The following is a 19,423-nucleotide window of genomic DNA, read 5'->3' as shown; positions in this document are numbered from 1 at the left end:
GCCACCTTACGGCTCGGGATCTCCAAAATATTGTTATTTGTGGACCTTAAGGTCCTCCGCCAGGCATACCAGGACAGGTGTCCCAACTTCTAGGGGCAGAAGGGTCTTCAGCCCCCTCCATATTTGCTGGCAGGCGACTGGGCACCCTCTATGTTGAGAGTGGTTCAATTGTTGGCTCCTCCTGAACACAAAGATGGTTCTCATATCTCCTCTTTTCCAGAATAAACATACCCAGCTCCTTCAACCATTCCTCATCAGGCTTGGCTTCTAGACTTGATACCTTTATTACTTCCCATGATCTGGACACTATGCTTCTGTTGATGTAGATGAGAGTTACTTTGAAGAATAGAAGACACAGTGGAAACTGTTGTACTTTAAGAAATAGAGTTTATCCAGCTATTTACACCTTCAGTCTGCATGGAAGGAGTCCAGATCTTACGGCATGGTCAGTTCAAGAGGTAGCAGTGCAGGCATCCTTCTGCCTCTCTCTCCAAGATGGATCTCTCCTTCCCGCCTCCTTCTTCCTCCCAGAAACTCCTTGCCCTTGCCCTCCCCCAGAGCAGGTTCCCTGGCAAACTCCCAAATCCCCAGTATTTGTTCACACCTAGGGGAAAGAGGGAAGTTCCCTTGCACTGTTGCACTGTTGATAGCCATTGGTCAGCCAGGTTTATTTCCATAAGCTGGCCCAGGAATTCCCTGTATGAAACAGCTCTGCAGTTTATATTTTAATCCATATCCCAATTAATCAAAATCCTAGCATTTATTCATTCCAAGGGTTTAAGAATAGCATTAGCTTTGCTGCTGCATCACACTATTGACTCAGTTTCAGCCTGTGGTCCACCAAAACCCCTAGATCCTTTTCACATGTACTGCTAGTCCCGTCCCACCCCCCACATTTGTGCATCCCATAGCTGTCAACCCTCCCGTTTTTTTGTGGGGGAACTCCCTTATTTCAATCCGTTTCCCGCTGCTATCCCAGATTATTAGATATCTCGTAAATTTCCCGGATTTGAAGCAGCTCCACTCCCCCCCCCCCGGCGAGTGAGCAGCCAGCCACCTCCCGGTAAAATGCCTCGCTTGGCGGCTGGCTGCTCGCTCACTTGCCGAGTGCTGCCGGAAATCGCTTCTGCGCATACCCGCGCATGCACAGAAGCGATTTCCAGAGCCGCTCTGCCCATGTCTTCTGGGAAATCGCTTCTGCGCATGTCCAGACATGCGCAGAACTGATTTCCGGTGCCCAGACATGTGGAAACAGACAGCCCGGCACCGGAAGTCACTTCTGCGCATGTCTGGACGTGCCGCGCCACTGGGTGAGGCTGCTGATCCCTTATTTTCCAGTCCGGAAGTTGACAGCTATGGCGCATCTTGTTCTTCCCTCCTAAGTGCAGAACCTGACATTTGTCCCTATTGAAATTCCTTTTGTTAACTGGGGCTCAATGTAGGGTTGCAAAAAAAAAGAGGACACATTTGTTGACTTCTGCTTTTAACTATGGATCGCTATGACGACCCTGCCCATGAAAAAGAGGACGTGTTCTGGAAAAAGGAGGACAAATGGCAACCCTAAATTCTTATTCTTTCTTCTGCGGCATTAGCTACCCCTCCCAGTTTGGTGCCATCTGCAAATCTGATGTGCACCAATGCTCGACATAACAATAGATTAGGGTTGCCCCCTGTAGATTTCTAAAATATTGTGGCCTGATCTTCCTACTAGCCTCTCAGGCCTGGAGGCTGTCAGCAGCCCAGCAGGTACAGAGGGGGTGACCTCACAGAGGACCAGGTAAGCCAGTCCACAAAAGAGGGTAATATACCCATGACCTCATAGAGCCCATGAAGGTGTGGTCAAGCTGATCCTACCAAATAGCTACCCAGTGAAAGGGAATCACTGAGACTCTCCCATCAGATATTGGAAGTTGAAGAAGTGGATCATTTAAGAGGATTTGGAATCGAAGGTCCCTATCAGGGTGAGTGATGAGCCAAGCAAAGACCTCTCCGCTCCTTTCAATTCCCTCCTCCAAATGACCCCTGGGCTGGTAATGGATGTGGGAAAACAAATTAGCTCCACCATGACAAAGCCTCCTGGTCTTCTTCCTCCATTTTCCCCAATGAACTGTATTTCTTAAAAAACAAAACAAAACCTGGAAAGCAAAAGTGTGTTTTGACATGCAGTGTCCTAACACTCCAAACGACTTTCCCCAAAAGTCATTGAAGCAGTTGTTGTTTGCACAGTCAATATAATCTTTTATCTTAGACACCTATACGACATGAAGAACATTTTTTCTAGTTTTTCTAGCAACAAATTCACATATGGTTTTGTCCTCTGAGAGCTTCCTTGCAATGTCATTTTCTAGAGAAATTTTTACTTGTGTAGACGGCAAAGTAAAGGGGGGGGGAGGGAGGAAAAAACTAAAAATGCATACTTTACAGAGTTGTTACTGTAATTCACCAGATCTTAACCTATTACAGTATTTGTAAGAATGGATTCAACATATCGTTGAATTTGTCCATGGCAAGTCTGCTTTTATATGCAACCTGCTGATACGTTGCAAGTTTGTATGTCTTCAATCCAATCGTAGAAGGGAGTCTCACTTTTATTTTTCCAGTACATCAGTCTTTTTAGTGATACAGTCCTAAATATGGGATCCAAAATCCTCCTTCCTTTATCAATATTTGCATTTTTTGAATCGATATTCTTGGAACTGAAGAGCCCCAAAGGCATTTTCTAAACAAATATTAAATTTTGTGAAAGTATTTGCTCGGTATGTGAATTGGAATTATTGTGGTATTAATAACACACGGTTGACTCATGTTCAACTAACTTGTGGTCCACCAAGACCCCTGGATCCTTTTCACTTGTACTGCTAGTAAGCCATGTGTCCCTCATCTTCTGTTTGTGCATCTGGTTCTTCCTGCCTAAGTGCAGAATCTTGCATTTGTCCCTATTGAAATTCACTTGGTTAGCTTGGGCCCAGCTATGGAGAGTGCCCAGCTATGGGACTGTACTCTTGAGTCTGGGTCAAGACAAATAAGGACTTGCTTACTAAACTATATTCGCTCTTGTGTCCCCTTCTTCCTTGGCTCTCATTCCCACATAGGACAACATGCGTGTGAACAGGAAGCAGGGCGCTCTACTGCTGGCTGGCTACATGACTTACGTGGTGATGGGTGCCCTCGTCATTGAGATTCTGGAGAACGATCACCACAAAAGACTAGAAGAAGCAACGTTTAAAATGAAAGCACAATTTTTTTCGAACTACACCCAACTCAGCCCAGAGGAGGTGGAGTTATTCATAGTGGTAAGTCATTACCTTAGCAAGACTGAAAGGGTAGACCGTGGCATGAGACCAGAGGTTGAGAGATCAGAAAGTATATATGGGGGGATACAGTTTAGGAGGTGGGAATCGAGGTGGGGACAGAATCAGTGGCCAGCATAAGCCATAAGGACTCAGCCTTCCTTCCATGTGTGAAATGTTATCCCCATGGAGGATTAGGCAAATTGATGGAGGATAAGACAATGAATGGCTACTAGCCATTAGGGCTGTGTTCTGCCAACACTGTTGGAGGCAGCAAGGGCTTATGCACACTGAGCTTTCCTCCCCTCTTTCCAGGCAGGGCCCATGATTGAAAGCTCCGTGTCTGAGCACCATTTCGTTGCTCTGGGGCATTCCTCATGAAAACCAGCTTGTTAAGGGCAATCCATTGCAAACTCAAATTGACGTTTGCTCCGATTTATCTACAAAGGACAGGATTTTGTTACTATTTGTACTGTATTTGTTGGGAAATGTATTTTGCAAAGAATATATTGGGGAAAGGAGAACACAGAATCATAGAATCATAGAGTTGGAAGAGACCACAAGGGCCATCCAGTCCAACCCCCTGCCAAGCAGGAAACACCATCAAAGCATTCTTGACATATGGCTGTCAAGCCTCCGCTTAAAGACCTCCAAAGAAGGAGAGTCCACCACACTTCTTGGCAGCAAATTCCACTGTTGAACCGCTCTTACTGTCAGGAAGTTCTTCCTAATGTTTAGGTGGAATCGTCTTTCTTGTAGTTTGAATCCATTGCTCCGTGTCCGCTTCTCTGGAGCAGCAGAAAACAACCTTTCACCCTCCTCAATATGACATCCTTTTATATATTTGAACATGGCTATCATATCACCCCTTAACCTTCTTTTCTCCAGGCTAAACATACCCAGCTCCCTAAGCCGTTCCTCATAAGGCAAGCCTTGGAAACAATGCCTTATGAGGAACGGCTTAGGGCGCTGGGTATGTTTAGCCTGGAGAAGAGAAGGTTAAGGGGTGATATGATAGCCCTTAACCTTGTCATGTGCCATGTAGCAGCTGCAAAAGAGGTGACTCCAATCAAGGTCACAGAAAAGCTGAATTATTGTCTGGTTAACTGCTTTGAAAAGTGTGTGTTTGTGCCTTAGAACAGAGGGTGGGAGATGGAGTTGTCTCACCTTTGTTTTGTTGACTGAGCATATGGAAGAGTGAATACTCTAAGCAGACTCTGTCCAAAAGAATTTATGAAGACAGGCATGCCAAGGGGTAATGATTTATGCATTGCTACTAAAGTGTATGTTTTTGGAGCAAGAAGACCAAACCCTCTCTTGGGGTCAAGGGAGAGAAACCTCCCTCGTTCCCCTCTAATGGCAAAGGCGCCTACTTGAGAGCTGCCAGAAATGAGTTCCAGAAAGTTCCGGCTGAAAAAAAATGCCCTGGTAGCTGGACTGATCCAGAAGAACTTCTCTTCCGAATGCATCGTGATTTGGTTAGCAGTATCTGGTTATAATCAGAGGAGGGGGCTATTCTTATTGTTGGAATATTCAAACTGAATCTTGCCTTCAATTGCAGAAACTGGTAAAAGCTGTTCGGTTGGGAATAGATCCAGTAGGAAAGGATCCTCATGCTACACATAGCAACTGGAATTTCGCCAATTCTTTCTTCTTCGTGGGAACTATGTTAGCAACAATAGGTACTGTCATTTGGTTCTGGCTTCTCCCTGAATATAATATGCAGGGCATCCGACTGCTCTCGCTTAGATAAATTGTGTTAAGCTGCAGGCTTTGTTTTTGCTCCTTCATCATCCTTCACCTCTCATCTCTGTTTTCCCCTTTCTGGCCAAATAAATAGTTCATTTATTATATGCCCAATGAGCCCATTCCCTGATTAGTTATTTGTTACCCACCCTTCTGGGGCCAACCCATTATTAAAACTACCCTGTGGAAAGTAGTTGGGCTAGGGAAACGAGTTCAAATCCCGCCAGGTGCAACTAACCCCATTCCAGTCTCTCAATGCAAATCCGTCCCTCTTGAGAGCCAGTGTGGTGTAGTGGTTAAGAGCGGTAGACTCGTAATCTGGGGAGCCGGGTTTGTGTCTCCGCTCCTCCACATGCGGCTGCTGGGTGACCTTGGGCTAGTCACACTTCTCTGAAGTCTCTCAGCCCCACTCACCTCACAGAGTGTTTGTTGTGGGGGAGGAAGGGAAAGGAGAATGTTAGCCGCTTTGAGACTCCTTCAGGTAGTGATAAAGCGGGATATCAAATCCAAACTCAGAACAACCCCATGCATTCAGTGGGACTTGCTCCCCAATAAATTTGCATAGGATTAAAACTTCTTTCCAGTAAGCTACAAAACACACACAAGAAACCACACAACCTTTATGTCTGGATGAATGCCTTCAATGCAGAAAACCATGCACTGAATGAGTGGGTGAACCTTACCCTTTTAGCACTGTTTAATCCAGAGCTTTCAAAACTTGTCAGGTTGGTGAGACACTTTTTATACATGCATCAATTTGTGACACAGTAATTCAGTTTTACTAGCAAACTGGTGGTTAAACTAACCCCTCTCTAGCATTCACACAACACACCTACACACTGCAGCCAACACACTAACTTGTCACGACACACAGTTTGGAAAGCTCTGGTTACGCTTTCTGGTGTGAAGCACAAACAGTTGATTCAAGTGTGCTAGGGATAAAAGAATCCATACTTCGAGTGCAGGCCACAAAGCTTGCGACTTCTTAGATTAAAAAAAGGGGGCTTATCTGTTTCTCAGCCTTTGGACTTGAGGTATCCCAGGAGGCTTCATTTCTTGGCACTGTCCACTTGTGAATTCGGATCAGAAGATACTATTAGCTTTCTAATTGGTTTTCTGATTATTCCGAGGTGCTTGGCAAAATCTTTATGGGATCTCAGCTGAAAACAACTCAAGTCTGGTCCTTACAAATGCATGGAGCATGTTGGTTATTGAAACTTTTCAACATACAATGCAATCAAAACCAAACTAAGCTCTTGTAATTGCTCATCCAATAACTGTGGGATGATGCTAACAATCAATGGATCAATGGTGTGTTCAGCCATGTTTTGCTATATTGAGTTCTGTTCATCTCTCCCTTAGCAGCCTCTGCTGTAAAAACATGTGTCTGTCCCTTTAAGCAAACAGTGAATTCAATTCCAATGGTTTGAGGTTGAATCCTAACAAGACCGAAGTATTGCTTCTGGGGGACAGGAGAAGCCACCCAGAGTGGCTGGGGCAACCCAGTCAGATGGGCGACACATAAATAATGAATTACAATTATATTATTATTCCCATGCTAATAGATTCAATCTCACTGAAGGGATGGAGAGTTAAAAGTAATATAAGATGAAGATTTTAAACTAACGAGATCATCCTTATCCATTGGTAAACGTTGTTGATCATCGATAATTTAAGATAAGCTTTTTGCTTTGTTTTTCAGTCTCTTAATTAACACCTCTTCTTACACCAGGAGCCAAATTGCATTCTGTTTTTTTAAAAAATAATTTTCATTAATTTTCATTAATAACACTCCAATATGGGCCACATTATTATGATCTCAAATCATACCAAATCATAATACAATTTATGGAGCCAATTATACATTCCAAATTAAACAAATTCGATGGCTTCCTGTGTTTTGATCTTCCGGAGATAATTTATTCCATAGTCCCACACATAGTCTCATATGAAATCCAAATATAACAATTCCGATCTTGATCCCTTCTTCTGTTTTTTTTTTTTTTTTGCAGCCACCGGTGTAACAACTTCACTCGTATTTAAAAAAAATCCATATCCATTAACTTGGAAGAGGGATTTAAAGCTTATAATTTTCTCTGTAAAATATTTTTCCTTTGTACTTCTTTTCATGTAATAATGCATCACCCTTTTTCCGTGCTGTCTCCCTTTGAGAGTGTTTTTTCAAAGTGTGTCAGAGCCAGCACTGCCGCCATCTTGTTTGTTGAACCAAAAGCATACTGGCATCATGCCACGCTCCGGGCCGATATCTAGCTCTTTGTTCTTAATCTTCCCATCTTTTTTAACAAGCTGATGTCTCACCAAAACAGTTGTAGATCCAAATTAACGCTCTCCATAGGAGACAGTGCCACAAAGCACCACAGTCTTTCATTTGAAGAACTCCATAGGCAGATTGTAAAGTCTTTTATAAAGTCCCTGTTGTCCCCTTTATAGTTGTAATCCAAAAATCAACTCAGTCCACTAATAATTTATTAATTCGTCTTTAGTGAAGGTTTGCTGGATCATAGATCAGCAAATCTATCTATCTATCTATCTATCTATCTATCTATCTATCTATCTATCTATCTATCTAGAAATGTAAACTGGGGATGTGTGTTCGTCTCCAATGTTCAACGAAACTGCTCGACTGATTGCGTTCAAATTTGGACACAAAGTCAAAGTGACTACGAGAGCAAGCCCATACCGTTTTCAAAGCCTGTGCAACGTAAAAAAACACCAAACCCTGTGTTCAAAACTTCCACGCTCAGACGAAAGTGCATGCTGGGAAATAGAACCCAGAAGCTGCGTCTCCAAGGGCGGGACAAAGTGCATCCTGGGAAATAGAAGGCCAAACCTGCGTCTCAGCAACCAATATGCTATAACTGCCATAAGGGCCATTCCTCCACAAAGGGCCATGCCGGGATCCTGCCCCTAGCCACCCATGTCCCAAAACACCAGGTTTGCAGGTTTGCAGGGAACTGAGGTGGGGACTCGCCTGCATTGCGGGTGGGGGCAGGACGGGGATGGAATAGCTCAGGTTTGCAGGGAACGGAACTGGGGACTCACAGCAACGTGCGGCAGGGCCAGCTAGTATAATATAAATATAAAAAAAGAACAAAAGGCTCCCCTTCACTTACGTAATAATCCTGGCGAAGTACTCTCCAGATCAGGCATCCCCAAACTCGGCCCTCCAGATGTTTTGGGACTACAACTCCCACCATCCCTAGCTAACAGGACCAGTGGTCAGGGATGATGGGAGTTGTAGTCCCAAAACATCTGGAGGGCTGAGTTTGGGGATGCCTGCTCCAGATCAAAACCTTGGCACACAGTGGCTGATTCATTTAGCAGGTTCCCATGTCTCCTTGTTCCCAAACATGCCTGTTCTTTTAGTCCGATTTTTTAAATCTTAACAAACGGGAAGTACTCCCGCTCATGGCGGCTTCATTGGAGAGTTTCCGATTCATGGAGTGCCAAGCACTCAGTGCCATTGCCCCTCATGTTCCATCGGAGCAAGAGACAGTTAACGGACAACATGACCCGGGGGGGGGGGTTCCCACAAGGATAGGCCTAATTACTCTCATTTTTATCCTTGATTAAGTGCACAATCGGGATCTGCTATTATGGGACTGCTGCACGCCATGGCATTCCATGTCGGAAGTCCCAATTTGCATCATTCTGGATAAGAATGATTTAATAAGAATTAATTGGCAGAAAGATCAGCCAAGTCATAATTGAGTCCATTCTCAAAATAAGCTAAAAGGGAGGTTTGTCTGAGCAGATGCCCTGAAGGCTTACACTGAGGGCTGTTATGGGCTACCTGGGCACGAACGATGGTGGTTCCTCTATCTGATACGCTCCTTGCTTGCCCTATTTCATCACCAAAGACATATCATCAAATACATTTCTAAATTTATCCCAAAAGAAGAATTTTGTCATTCGTTTTCTAATCTAATAACTGTGTCACAAATTTTGAAGAACTGAAAAATCTGAAGGTAATTGGCAAATCAACAGTTGCTGACGTCCTTTGCAACCCTTTCTTAATCTTTCAACAGGCTATGGAAACCTCTGTCCCCAAACAGCAGATGGTCAGATTTTTTGTGTTATTTTTGCTCTCGTTGGAATCCCCTTCAACCTCATCTGCTTGAACTATATTGGATTCTTTGTCTCGAGAGTCTGTGAATGCTGTGCAGCGAGAGTGTATTGGTCGGAAGATAAGGTAATTCATCTGGAGATGATTTCTAATCTTACCAGTCACAAGACTGAGGCTGACATAGACTGCTGCTGCACTCAGGTCCTGTTTGCAGGATTCCTGTGGGCATCTGGTCAGCTTTCATGAGAACAGGATCCTCGACTAGATGGGCCCTTGCCTGATCCAGAAGGGCTCCTATTCTATCTATTATATTGCATATAAATATGCATATATGATTGGCTGCCTCTATAAGAGGAGGAAGACAAGAATAAATTAGACATGTTCATCATCATGCCTTCTAATTAAGTGTGGAAGATAAACTCGAGCTCTGCCTTCAAATAGGAATGAGAGATACTGCCCAACTTATTTCTTTCAAGAAGCACATATTTTTGGAACACAGCTGTTTGCCTTTAGTGAAAATGGCTCTGGGATAAATTTGCAAAATATATCTTCTCAAATTCATGGAATTTATTGTTCTTAATTCTCCAAAATGTTAGTGGGTGCGAGGGTGTATGCAACAACGTACAACTGAACCAAAATTGAATTGTCACCTTCTGATGCGTAAAAGTTAACAAAATGTACAACACAGTTTGGATATTACAAACTCGGACATTACTTTCCCCTATAGTTCCATTTTTTTCAGTGTTTAGAAAATCAAGTTTGCCAAGTTAACTTGGGATTATTGTGTGATTACATACAACCATTTTTCGGTGTCTTTCTTTCTTAAGACTTTGACTGATTTTTCCAATGTCCTCCTCTTTCATCTTTTTACAAAACAATTCCAGACTGATCACAATTGCCATGCCTAGCTGATTCTCTTTTTAGGAATACAGTAGCACCCATAGATTCTAACAGTTTATTCTTTCCAGTTTTTGCGAACGGACATTCACTATGTACAGTACCTCAAAGCAGCTAGTTCTGTACAGTACTGTAAACGGCAGGTACAAGCCTTTTTAGTTCAGCGAGCCCATAGACTCAAAAGAACACAGAATGATTGAAATACCTGTACAGTTTTATTAATTTTCTTTTTTTAAAAAAAGTATTTATTAAGAATTTTCTGAAACAGCAAAGCATACAAAAATACACACCCACAAAAAACAATTCAAAAACAAAAAACAAAATACAAAAAATACCACAATACAAAAAATACAAAAAGAAAACAAAAAATCTAACTTATAACAGTTATCTCCAATCTAATGACTTCCTCATTCCCTCCCCTTCTGTGATTCTTTACATCACATCGGTAGTAAAGTCTAAATCTTATATAAATTCTACCTATTACTTTAATGTTCCCTTATTTTTCTATCTTTTACATCTTATCCTTTTATATTCTATCTAAATCTTACTTCTTAATAAAATTATCCTAATTTCTAACTGTACTTATCTCTTACCATTATATTATCTACAACCTCTAATTTATCTCCCTCACTTCCCTTATTCCTAATCTGCTATACACTTATTCTTTAAATAAATTTTGAATTTCTTCCAATCTTCTTCCGCTGCTTCTTCACTCCGGTCCCGGAGTCTCCCGGTCAACTCATACAGTTCCATATATTCTATCAGCTTCTTCTGCCAATCATCCACTGTTGGTAGTTCTTCCTCCTTCCAATTCTTTGCAAGTAGAATTCTTGCAGCTGTTGTGGCATACAAAAAGAAAGTAGCATCCTTCCTAGGTATATCATCTCCCGTTATCCCAAATAAGAAGGCCTCTGGTTTTTTTTTAGCAAAAGTGTTTTTCAACACTTTTTTCAATTCATTATAAATTTTTCCCAGAAGTCTCTCACTTGGGGGCACGTCCACCACATGTGGAAGAAAGTTCCTTCTTGCCTTTTACATTTCCAACATTTATTATCTTGTTTATGATAAATCTTTGCAAGCTTTACCGGGGTCAGATACCATCTATACATCATTTTCATCAAATTTTCTTTTAAAACTGAACACGCGGTAAATCTCATATTATGCTTCCATAACCTTTTCCAATCTTCCACCATGATATTATATCCTACATCATTTGCCCATTTAATCATTACACATTTTGTTTGCTCCTCCTTTGTATGCCATTCCAACAATAAATTATACATTTTTGATAAATTCTTACTTTTTGAATCTAGCAATTCATTTGAAAACCAACTTTTTTATCCACTTTATACACTTCATTGATTTGATAATATTGAAAACAATCATTTACTTTGCTCTTCAGCACCTCATAAGGTTTAAACTTCATCTGATCACCTTCCTCCACTAAAATATCACTATATTTCAACCATTTTGTTGACATATTCAATCTTTTCTGGGTCTTAGCTTCTGCCGGTGAAATCCACCTGGGTGTTTTTGGTTCTAACAAATCCTTATACCTATTCCATACACCATGCAGGGATTTTCTGATAATATGACTTTTAAAGCCTCTATGGACCTTAACTTTATCATACCATAAATATGCATGCCAACCAAATGCATTGTCATGACCTTCTAAATCAAGTATGTCATCATTATCTAATACAAACCATTCTCTTAACCAGCAAAAGGCTGCTGCTTCAATAAATTATTATTTTCTCCAATACCTGCACCCTTGCACTTCCACACTAAACCGTGGCTTGGCTTATGTGTCATTACATGTGAACCAAGCAATTGCATGTGAATGGAGAACTGGGTATTGTGCTCCAGATGAAGTTTAACTAGGGTTGGGTTGAATTATTGTTATTTATCTGTTAATGCAGCCTAAAATCCCTGTTCATGGCTGGAGGCCAAGAAAACTGAGCTCTGTTGCGTCAAACCTGCCTTTTTTATTTCCTTTTTTGCTTTATCTTTCAGAAAACAGCGAAGTATCTTTTCTTCTACTTGGTTGTGGGAATTCAAGCATTTCTTATTTTGCCTTCGTTTCTCTTTCAATGGATGGAGGGATGGAATTATAGTGAAGCTGTCTATTTTACATTTATTACACTCAGCACCATTGGTTTTGGAGACTATCTAATAGGTAAGGATTTCAAAATACTTTCATATGAAAGCTCAGATCAGGTTTCATACGTAATGATGGCTAGCAATGATTATAATTTGGAACCCAAACCATATTTTAAGTTTCTCAAGTACAGACCCTCCAAGTATCCCTATTTTCCAGGAACAGTTCTGGATTTACAGAAGCCATCCCAGTTTCTGATTTGATCCTGGAATGTCCCGCTTTTCCTTAAGATGTCCCTATTGTCTTTTGAGAAATATTGAAGGGTATGGAGCTGTATGACCCATGAGCCAAGGAGATAAGTAACCTTTATAAGACATCTGAAGGCAGCCCTGTATAGGGAAGTGTTTTAAGGTTTAATTTTTTGTTAATTTTTTTTATATGTTGGAAGCCGCACAGAGTGGCTGGGGCAACACAGTCAGATGGGCTGGGTATAAACAATAAAATTCTTCTTCTTCTTCTGATTATGATTATTATTGAATAGGACATCCCTATTCTAGAATAGATAATTCAACAGTCAGTCTGTGAGCATTTAGAAAAGGATGCTGTGATTACTAAGACCCAGCATGGGTTTCTCAAAAATAAGTCAGGCCAGACGAATCTCATTTCTTTTTTTGATCGAATTATGAATTTGGTGGGTCAGGGAAATGCTGTGGACATAGTGTATCTTGATTTCGGTAAGGCTTTTGACAAAGTATTCCATGATTTTCTCGAGAGGAAGCAGGTAAAATGTAGGTTGAACAAGGTAAGCGTTAGATGGATTTTTAGCAGGCTGACTGACGGAACCCAAAGAGAGTACTCATTAATGGTTCCTTGACATCCTGCAAAAAAGTGACGAGCGGGGTGCCACAGGGCTTTGTCCTTATAAATGACTTGGATGAATGAATTGAGAGGATGCTCATCAAATGCACAGATGACACCAAACTGGTAGGGATAGCTAATGCCACAGAAGACAAAACCAGAATTCAGAATGACCTAAACAGACTGGAGAACTGGGCACAAGCTAACAAAATGAATGGATTTTGCACCATTCTAGCAACGGTAATCACTGCTGCCTGAGGCCAACAACTGGAACAAACTGTTGCCAACAAATGTAGGATGAAAATAAATGTTTTTACATTATTATTATTATTATTATTAATTATTATTATTATTATTATTATTATTATTATTAGGTTTTATAAACAATAATAATGTTTTCTCATGTCACTTGTATCACAAAAATAGCATAATAAACCACAGAGCCGCCCTAGGGCTTGCCGATCAGAAGGTTGGTGGTTCAAATCCCCGCGACGGGGTGAGCTCCTGTTGCTCGGTCCCTGCTCCTGCCAACCTAGCAGTTCGAAAGCACTTCAAAGTATAAGTAGATAAATAGGTACCACTCCGGCAGGAAGGTAAACGCCTTTTCCATGCGCTGCTCTGGTTTGCCGGAAGCGGCTTAGTCATGCTGGCCACCTGATCCGGAAGCTGTACGCCGGCTCCCTCGGCCAGTAAAGCGAGATGAGTGCTGCAACCCCAGAGTCGTCTGCAACTGGACCTAATGACAGGGGTCCCTTTACTTTTTTTTAATAACTACAACATACCTTTTTAATATCTACAACATATGGTTCATTATTAGTGAACCAATTTCTTGGTTCATGAATTGGTTTAAACAATTAGGAAGAAAAGAGGGGGAAAGAGGTGGAAGGGGGAATGGTAAGTGGGGTGGGGTCAGGTGGCTATACATTTCTAAGCACAATTCAAAGTGGTGGTGCTGACCTGTAAAGCCCTAAATGGCCTCAGCCCAGTATACCTGAAGGAGTGTTTCAATCTCCACCATTCAGCCCAGACACTGAGGTCCAGCTCCGAGGGCCTTCTGGCCATTCCCTCCCTGCGAGATGTGAGGTTACAGGGAACCAGGAAGAGGGCCTTCTCAGTGGTGGCACCCTCTATATGGCACACCTTCCCATCAGGTGTCAATGAGGAGAAGGACCACAAAACTTTTAGAAGACATCTGAAGGCAGCCCTGTATAGTCAGATGGGTGGGGTACAATTAATAAAATTATCATCATCATCATCGTCGTCGTACAGGAAGTTACAGGATGTGCACACCAAAGCCTTTACAGGCTCAAACATCATCATGAGCCCTAACCTTCATGAATTATAAGGACATAGTCAGTTTCCTATGTTTAGTGGTAGAAATGTGTTTTAAATGTATGGTGTGAACATGACCTAACAAAGTTTAGATAAACTGAGTTGGCAGGTCCTTTATTTTTTTGTAAATAATTTTTATTCATTTTCCAATTAAAAAATCTTACTAATAACAAATCAAACCAAATCTTTCAATATTCAAAAACAAAAAAAATATAGCCAAATATATAATCTGAATTAATTAATTTCAGTGGGACTTTCCGTGTTCTGGATTCAAGAGTTAAATGTCCATCCTTTTTCTTTCTGCTATTTTCTTTGTTACAGTACTTCACAATTTTCCAATCCTGATATTGACAATCTCCTCTCTCGATCAGTCAGTCGCTGGTATAACTATCTTGTTTTATTTGACCATTCCTTATTTCTATAATCACGCAGAGGGCTTTTCCCACATTGTTCTCAGTCTTAATATTTTGAAGCACAGCCCTGCTTCAATGACCCCTCCTTTTTCTGCTGATTGTTGTTCTAATAGGCTCTGGACTTCCATCCAAAGTTGAAGTTAATTAGCAACTTTGCACTGTCTTTTGAGGACTGTGATAATGCCAATAAGTCCAATTATTTTACGCCTCCTGCATTTCCTTTGGGTAATTACCAGTAATTCTTTCTTGGTGCGGTTTGCCAAGTCATGAAATAACAAATATAACAAATACAAAAGTACAGTCCAAAACTTGGCCTGCAGCGACTGTGTAGTTTAGCAGATTTTTCTTTTAACTCTTTCCATCCAAAACATGCCTTTAATTTTTAGGAAGCAGGGACTCCCGGCTGACGAGACTGGTGTTGGAGAGTTGCTAAATTCGTGCCTTGGACCTCACCCAGACTCCCTGCCTCACATCTTGTTGCGGAGTGCAGATAACCTATGGCCTATGGGTGGCGTAGCCCCCCCCCCCCGGTGTGTGTGTCAGGGTTAATTATCCCCATTCAATCCTGAATTACTCGCACGGCTGGCTGGCTGATCTCTTGGGAGGCCGCCGTATCTCATGGCCGGAAGCCGGAAGTCTGAGTTGGTGGGTCCTTTAAATCACCTCCTCACACTGTATTGTTGCTTTTCTCTGTGTTTCCAGGGAGGAACAATAACAGAAATTATTTTATGGGCTACCGGCTACTCGCAGCCACTTGGATCGTCATTGGTCTGGCCTGGATAGCTGTGCTGTTTGACCTTGTATCCTCATTATTGGAACCTCCGGCTCCTGTAAGAAGAAGAAGCAGCGCACGAAGAGAAAGTAGTGCGGAAAACGTAACACTGTCCCAAAGGGGTCAGGCTATTAGATTTGCTATGGAGGAGAGTACATCAATTCATTCTCGTGGAAATTGACATAAAAATCAGTTGTACTCTAGAACTTCCGTTGAGCTTTTTATAATTATATGCCATTGTGACATTCTGCTGATTCCTTAAAAACTCACTAGTTGCTCTTTATGTTATGCAGTTCCTAATAAACTGAAATAGCCGGTTTTCTGCAACCAAGAGAGGGAGGGTGGGTCTTACATAAAAATCAGCTTTGTATACTGTGGTTTTTATGTTTACTTTTGAAAATTAATAAATTGTTATAAAAATACATAAAAATCAGCTATACTCAAGAACTTCCACTGAGCTATTTATAATTATATTTTGGTTACAGGTAGGTAGCCGTGTTGGTCTGGATCGAAGTAAAATAAAAAAATTCCTTCAGTAGCACCTTAAAGACCAACTAAGTTTTTATTTTGGTATGAGCTTTCGTGTGCGTGCACACTTCTTCAGATACTGGTATCTGAAGAAGTGTGCACGCACACGAAAGCTCATACCAAAATAAAAACTTAGTTGGTCTTTAAGGTGCTACTGAAGGAATTTTTTTATAATTATATTTTGACATTCAACTGATTCCTTAAAATCTGGCTAGCTGGTCAATATGTTAGTAAAGGTAAAGATAAAGGTAAAGGGACCCCTGACCATTAGTAATTCCTAATAAACTGAAATAGCTGTGTTTTCTGCATCAGATTATAATGCCTCTTCATTACAGGATATGTATTGTGTTTTGATAATTTTTTAGCAACAAAGAGAGAGAGGGAGGGTCTTTCTTGGAATCTCAAAACTGGAATGTGTGCAGACGAGAGCAACCAAGATGATCAAGGGTCTGGAAACCAAGCCTGATGAGGAGTGGTTGAAGGAGCTGGCTATTTTTATTCTGGAAAAGAGGGGACTGGGGGAGATATGACAGCCCTCTTCAAATATCTCAAGGGCTCTCACATGGAAGAGGGAGCATGCTTGCTTTCTTCTGCTCTGGAGGGGAGGACTCAAACCAATGGCTTCAAGTCACAAGAAAGGAGATTCCAACTAAACATCAGGAATAACTTTCTGACATTAAGAGCTGTTCAGCAGTGGAACGGTCTCCCTCAGGAGGTGGTGGACTCTCCTTCCTTGGAGGTTTTTCAGCAGAGGTTGGATGGCCATCTATCATAGATGGTTTAGTTGAGATTCCTGCATTGCAACTCTGCAATTCAATGATTCCATGATTCTAATGGGAATTTTCATTCAACATCAGGAGAGACAATGGGTCCCCACGTATAGCGGGCGGGAAGTGAGGACCACACTGGCCTTTGCCTTCCAGTGGGCACTGCACACCCTCACATGTGTGAATGCCTACATGTGCACACACACAGGCAAACACACAGAGAGACACAGAGTCTCCCCTCTCACCAAAGCAGTGAAGACTAGCTGAGGTGGAGATGGCAGCTGCACCCCTATTCATCGAAAGATAGATGGGCGTTCAAATTCCCCCCTCCCAGGACACCCCATCAGGGCGCTGAGCCACACCCACTATTTAGATATATGTGCCATCACCAAAAATAGTGGGGGGGTCCTGAAGGGTCAGAAAAAAATGTCTGGTGGCTAGATTAAGCTCCCAAACTGGGAGTTGCCCACCCCTGAACATAGGTTGGATCTATCATAGATGGTTTAGTTGATATTCCTGTATTGCAGCGGGTTGGACTAGATGACCCTTGGTACCCTTTCCAACTCTGGAAACCTTAAAGAGAAACCAGCAGAAAATTAAACAAAGGGTCTGCTGGTTTCTCTTTAAGGTTCCCAGACTCAAAAGAAAGCAGGGCAATTAAAGGCACAGAAGTCCTGTCCTCTATTGAGTCTGGAAACCCTATGCCAGATCCCTCACCGATGGGCATGGAACGTTGTGGCCAAATTTGTTACATTACAGTTCAGCAGTTACGGAGAAAGCTGTGACCTCTGCGCACGCAATGCCTACATTTGTATATATATATATAGAAGAAAGATGATAATGATAAGGATAATATGTTTACTTCCTCCTCTCTTACTAATTTCCCAGCTGAAATCTCTCTCTTGTACCAATGCACACCTGAAACTAATAACCTGTTATTAGTTCTGCTGGGAAAAATAAGAGTTATAATATGGGTCCTTCCCTTTTCTCCCTCCGTGGGGCTATCAGCAGCTTAACGAGGTAAGAGGACTGGATCCCTTCGAGAAATCTGCTTGGGCCAGGCAAGGGTTAACCATCTCCCTCTGCCAATTTGGTCCTCTCCTGCAGGTGGTGTGAAGCTTCATTGCTATTTAAAGGTTGACTTCCCAAACTGCGGGCCTTCACTGAGATGAGCAAAGGCTTGGGCTGGGGAGGTGTGGGTGCTGCGGGCGGAGGGTCCCTTGATGCAGAAGTTTAAATAACATTTATAAAAGCACATACTGTAATGGTACTGGTGGTTTCTAAAAGGAAAGAGCTTCTGACAGAGCAGTGCTGCTTTGCTGCCTGTAAAAATTTTGCTTTTTAAAAATATACTATTTTAATTCTACTAGACCTCAATTGCTTTTGAGCTTCTCTTTCATGTTCTTAGTTTTTTTTGAGTTTGTTGTTTGTTTGTTTTTGCAATTTTATCTGCTTTAATTTGCATAAGCTGCCTTGAGCCCCCAGTGTGGGAAGAAGGTTGGGGTATCAATATAAGCAATAATTATAATAGATGTGAAGATGAGGGAAGCTTTAGGCTTATTGTGGAGGAGCATCTGCTTTGAATGCAGAAGGTCTCAGGTTCAATCCCTGGCATCTCCTGGTGAGGTTGGGATATCCCTTGTCTGAAATTCTGCAGTTCCTGCCAGTCAGAGCAGAAAATGCTGTCTTGGGTACACCCAATTATTATTAGTTGAATTTATATACCGCCCTAAACCCAGGGGTCTCAATGCTTCTAACTGAGAGCACAGGGAAATGACTTGCGGTAATTATACGAAGTTTGCTGGTCTGGCTTCTCTTCAACTTTAGGGATTTTATTTTATTTTTAACAGAGAAACCATTATTCACGTGAGCTGCAGGAAATTTAGGTCTGCAGGAAAGCCCCAAAGTGAGGCAAGATTTGCTGCAGTGCTAATGTTCTGAGCTCGTCCATCCTCTGTTTAGGATGTATATTAAATAAAACACTATAAAGACCAAAATAATAGAATTCCAGAATACAAACCAACCTCACTCCTTTCAACTAACAAAGAGCAGGGCCCAGGGGAAGAAAACTACCCTTCAGTGATATAATTGCATTTATGCATGTCTGGGCAGAAGCAAGCCCCCATGAGTTCCATAGAACTTACTTGCAAGCAACACAAGTGCAGCCTATTTTATGTGATGAAACGCTGTATTCCTGTGGTTTGGTTTACCCAGGATGTTTGCAGAAACAGCCTCCTGGCAAACAGATTTTTCTGCAGCAGATGTATTATTGCACTATTCTGTTTGCAGAGGATTATTTTGCAGATAAAATGCAGTCTGGGCTACAGCCTTGAAAAACACAAGGTGGGTGTGGAAATGGCAAAGGAAGGAAAATAAGAATAAAAATTCAGAGGAGGAAAGCTTAAAAACAGTCTGGCTAGCTCGAGCAAGATCCTGCATTTTCCAATTAAACTGCAGGAGTTTATTCAAGCGAATCTGGATGAGGAGGGAGGGACTGAGGGCAGTTTTCATCATGCGCTGACCTTGCTAAATGCAAAAAAAAGGGTTTTGCAACTAAGGGTTTTGGGTGGAGGAATTTTTAGCATTAAATCTCATTTTGAAAGTTATTGGCTGCAACTGCTTATTGCAAAACACA

General features: G+C 41.8%; 1 protein-coding gene across 1 annotated transcript; it reads left to right on the top strand.

Moving 5' to 3' along the window:
- Positions 1–3,098: 3,098 nt before the first annotated feature.
- On the top strand, positions 3,099–17,904 carry LOC118097850 (potassium channel subfamily K member 16-like). Its single transcript, XM_035141121.2, has 6 exons — positions 3,099–3,293; positions 4,852–4,972; positions 9,086–9,249; positions 12,034–12,196; positions 15,424–15,551; positions 17,896–17,904. Exons 1-6 carry the CDS (start codon positions 3,099–3,101, stop codon positions 17,902–17,904), a joined length of 780 nt encoding a protein of 259 aa, XP_034997012.2.
- The last annotated feature ends 1,519 nt before the right edge of the window (positions 17,905–19,423 follow it).

Source organism: Zootoca vivipara, chromosome 1 (genome assembly GCF_963506605.1).
Source record: "Zootoca vivipara chromosome 1, rZooViv1.1, whole genome shotgun sequence".
NCBI classification, from domain to species: domain Eukaryota; kingdom Metazoa; phylum Chordata; class Lepidosauria; order Squamata; family Lacertidae; genus Zootoca; species Zootoca vivipara.
Note: the sequence above shows the minus strand (reverse complement) of the source record. Positions and strands in the feature narration are given on the sequence as shown.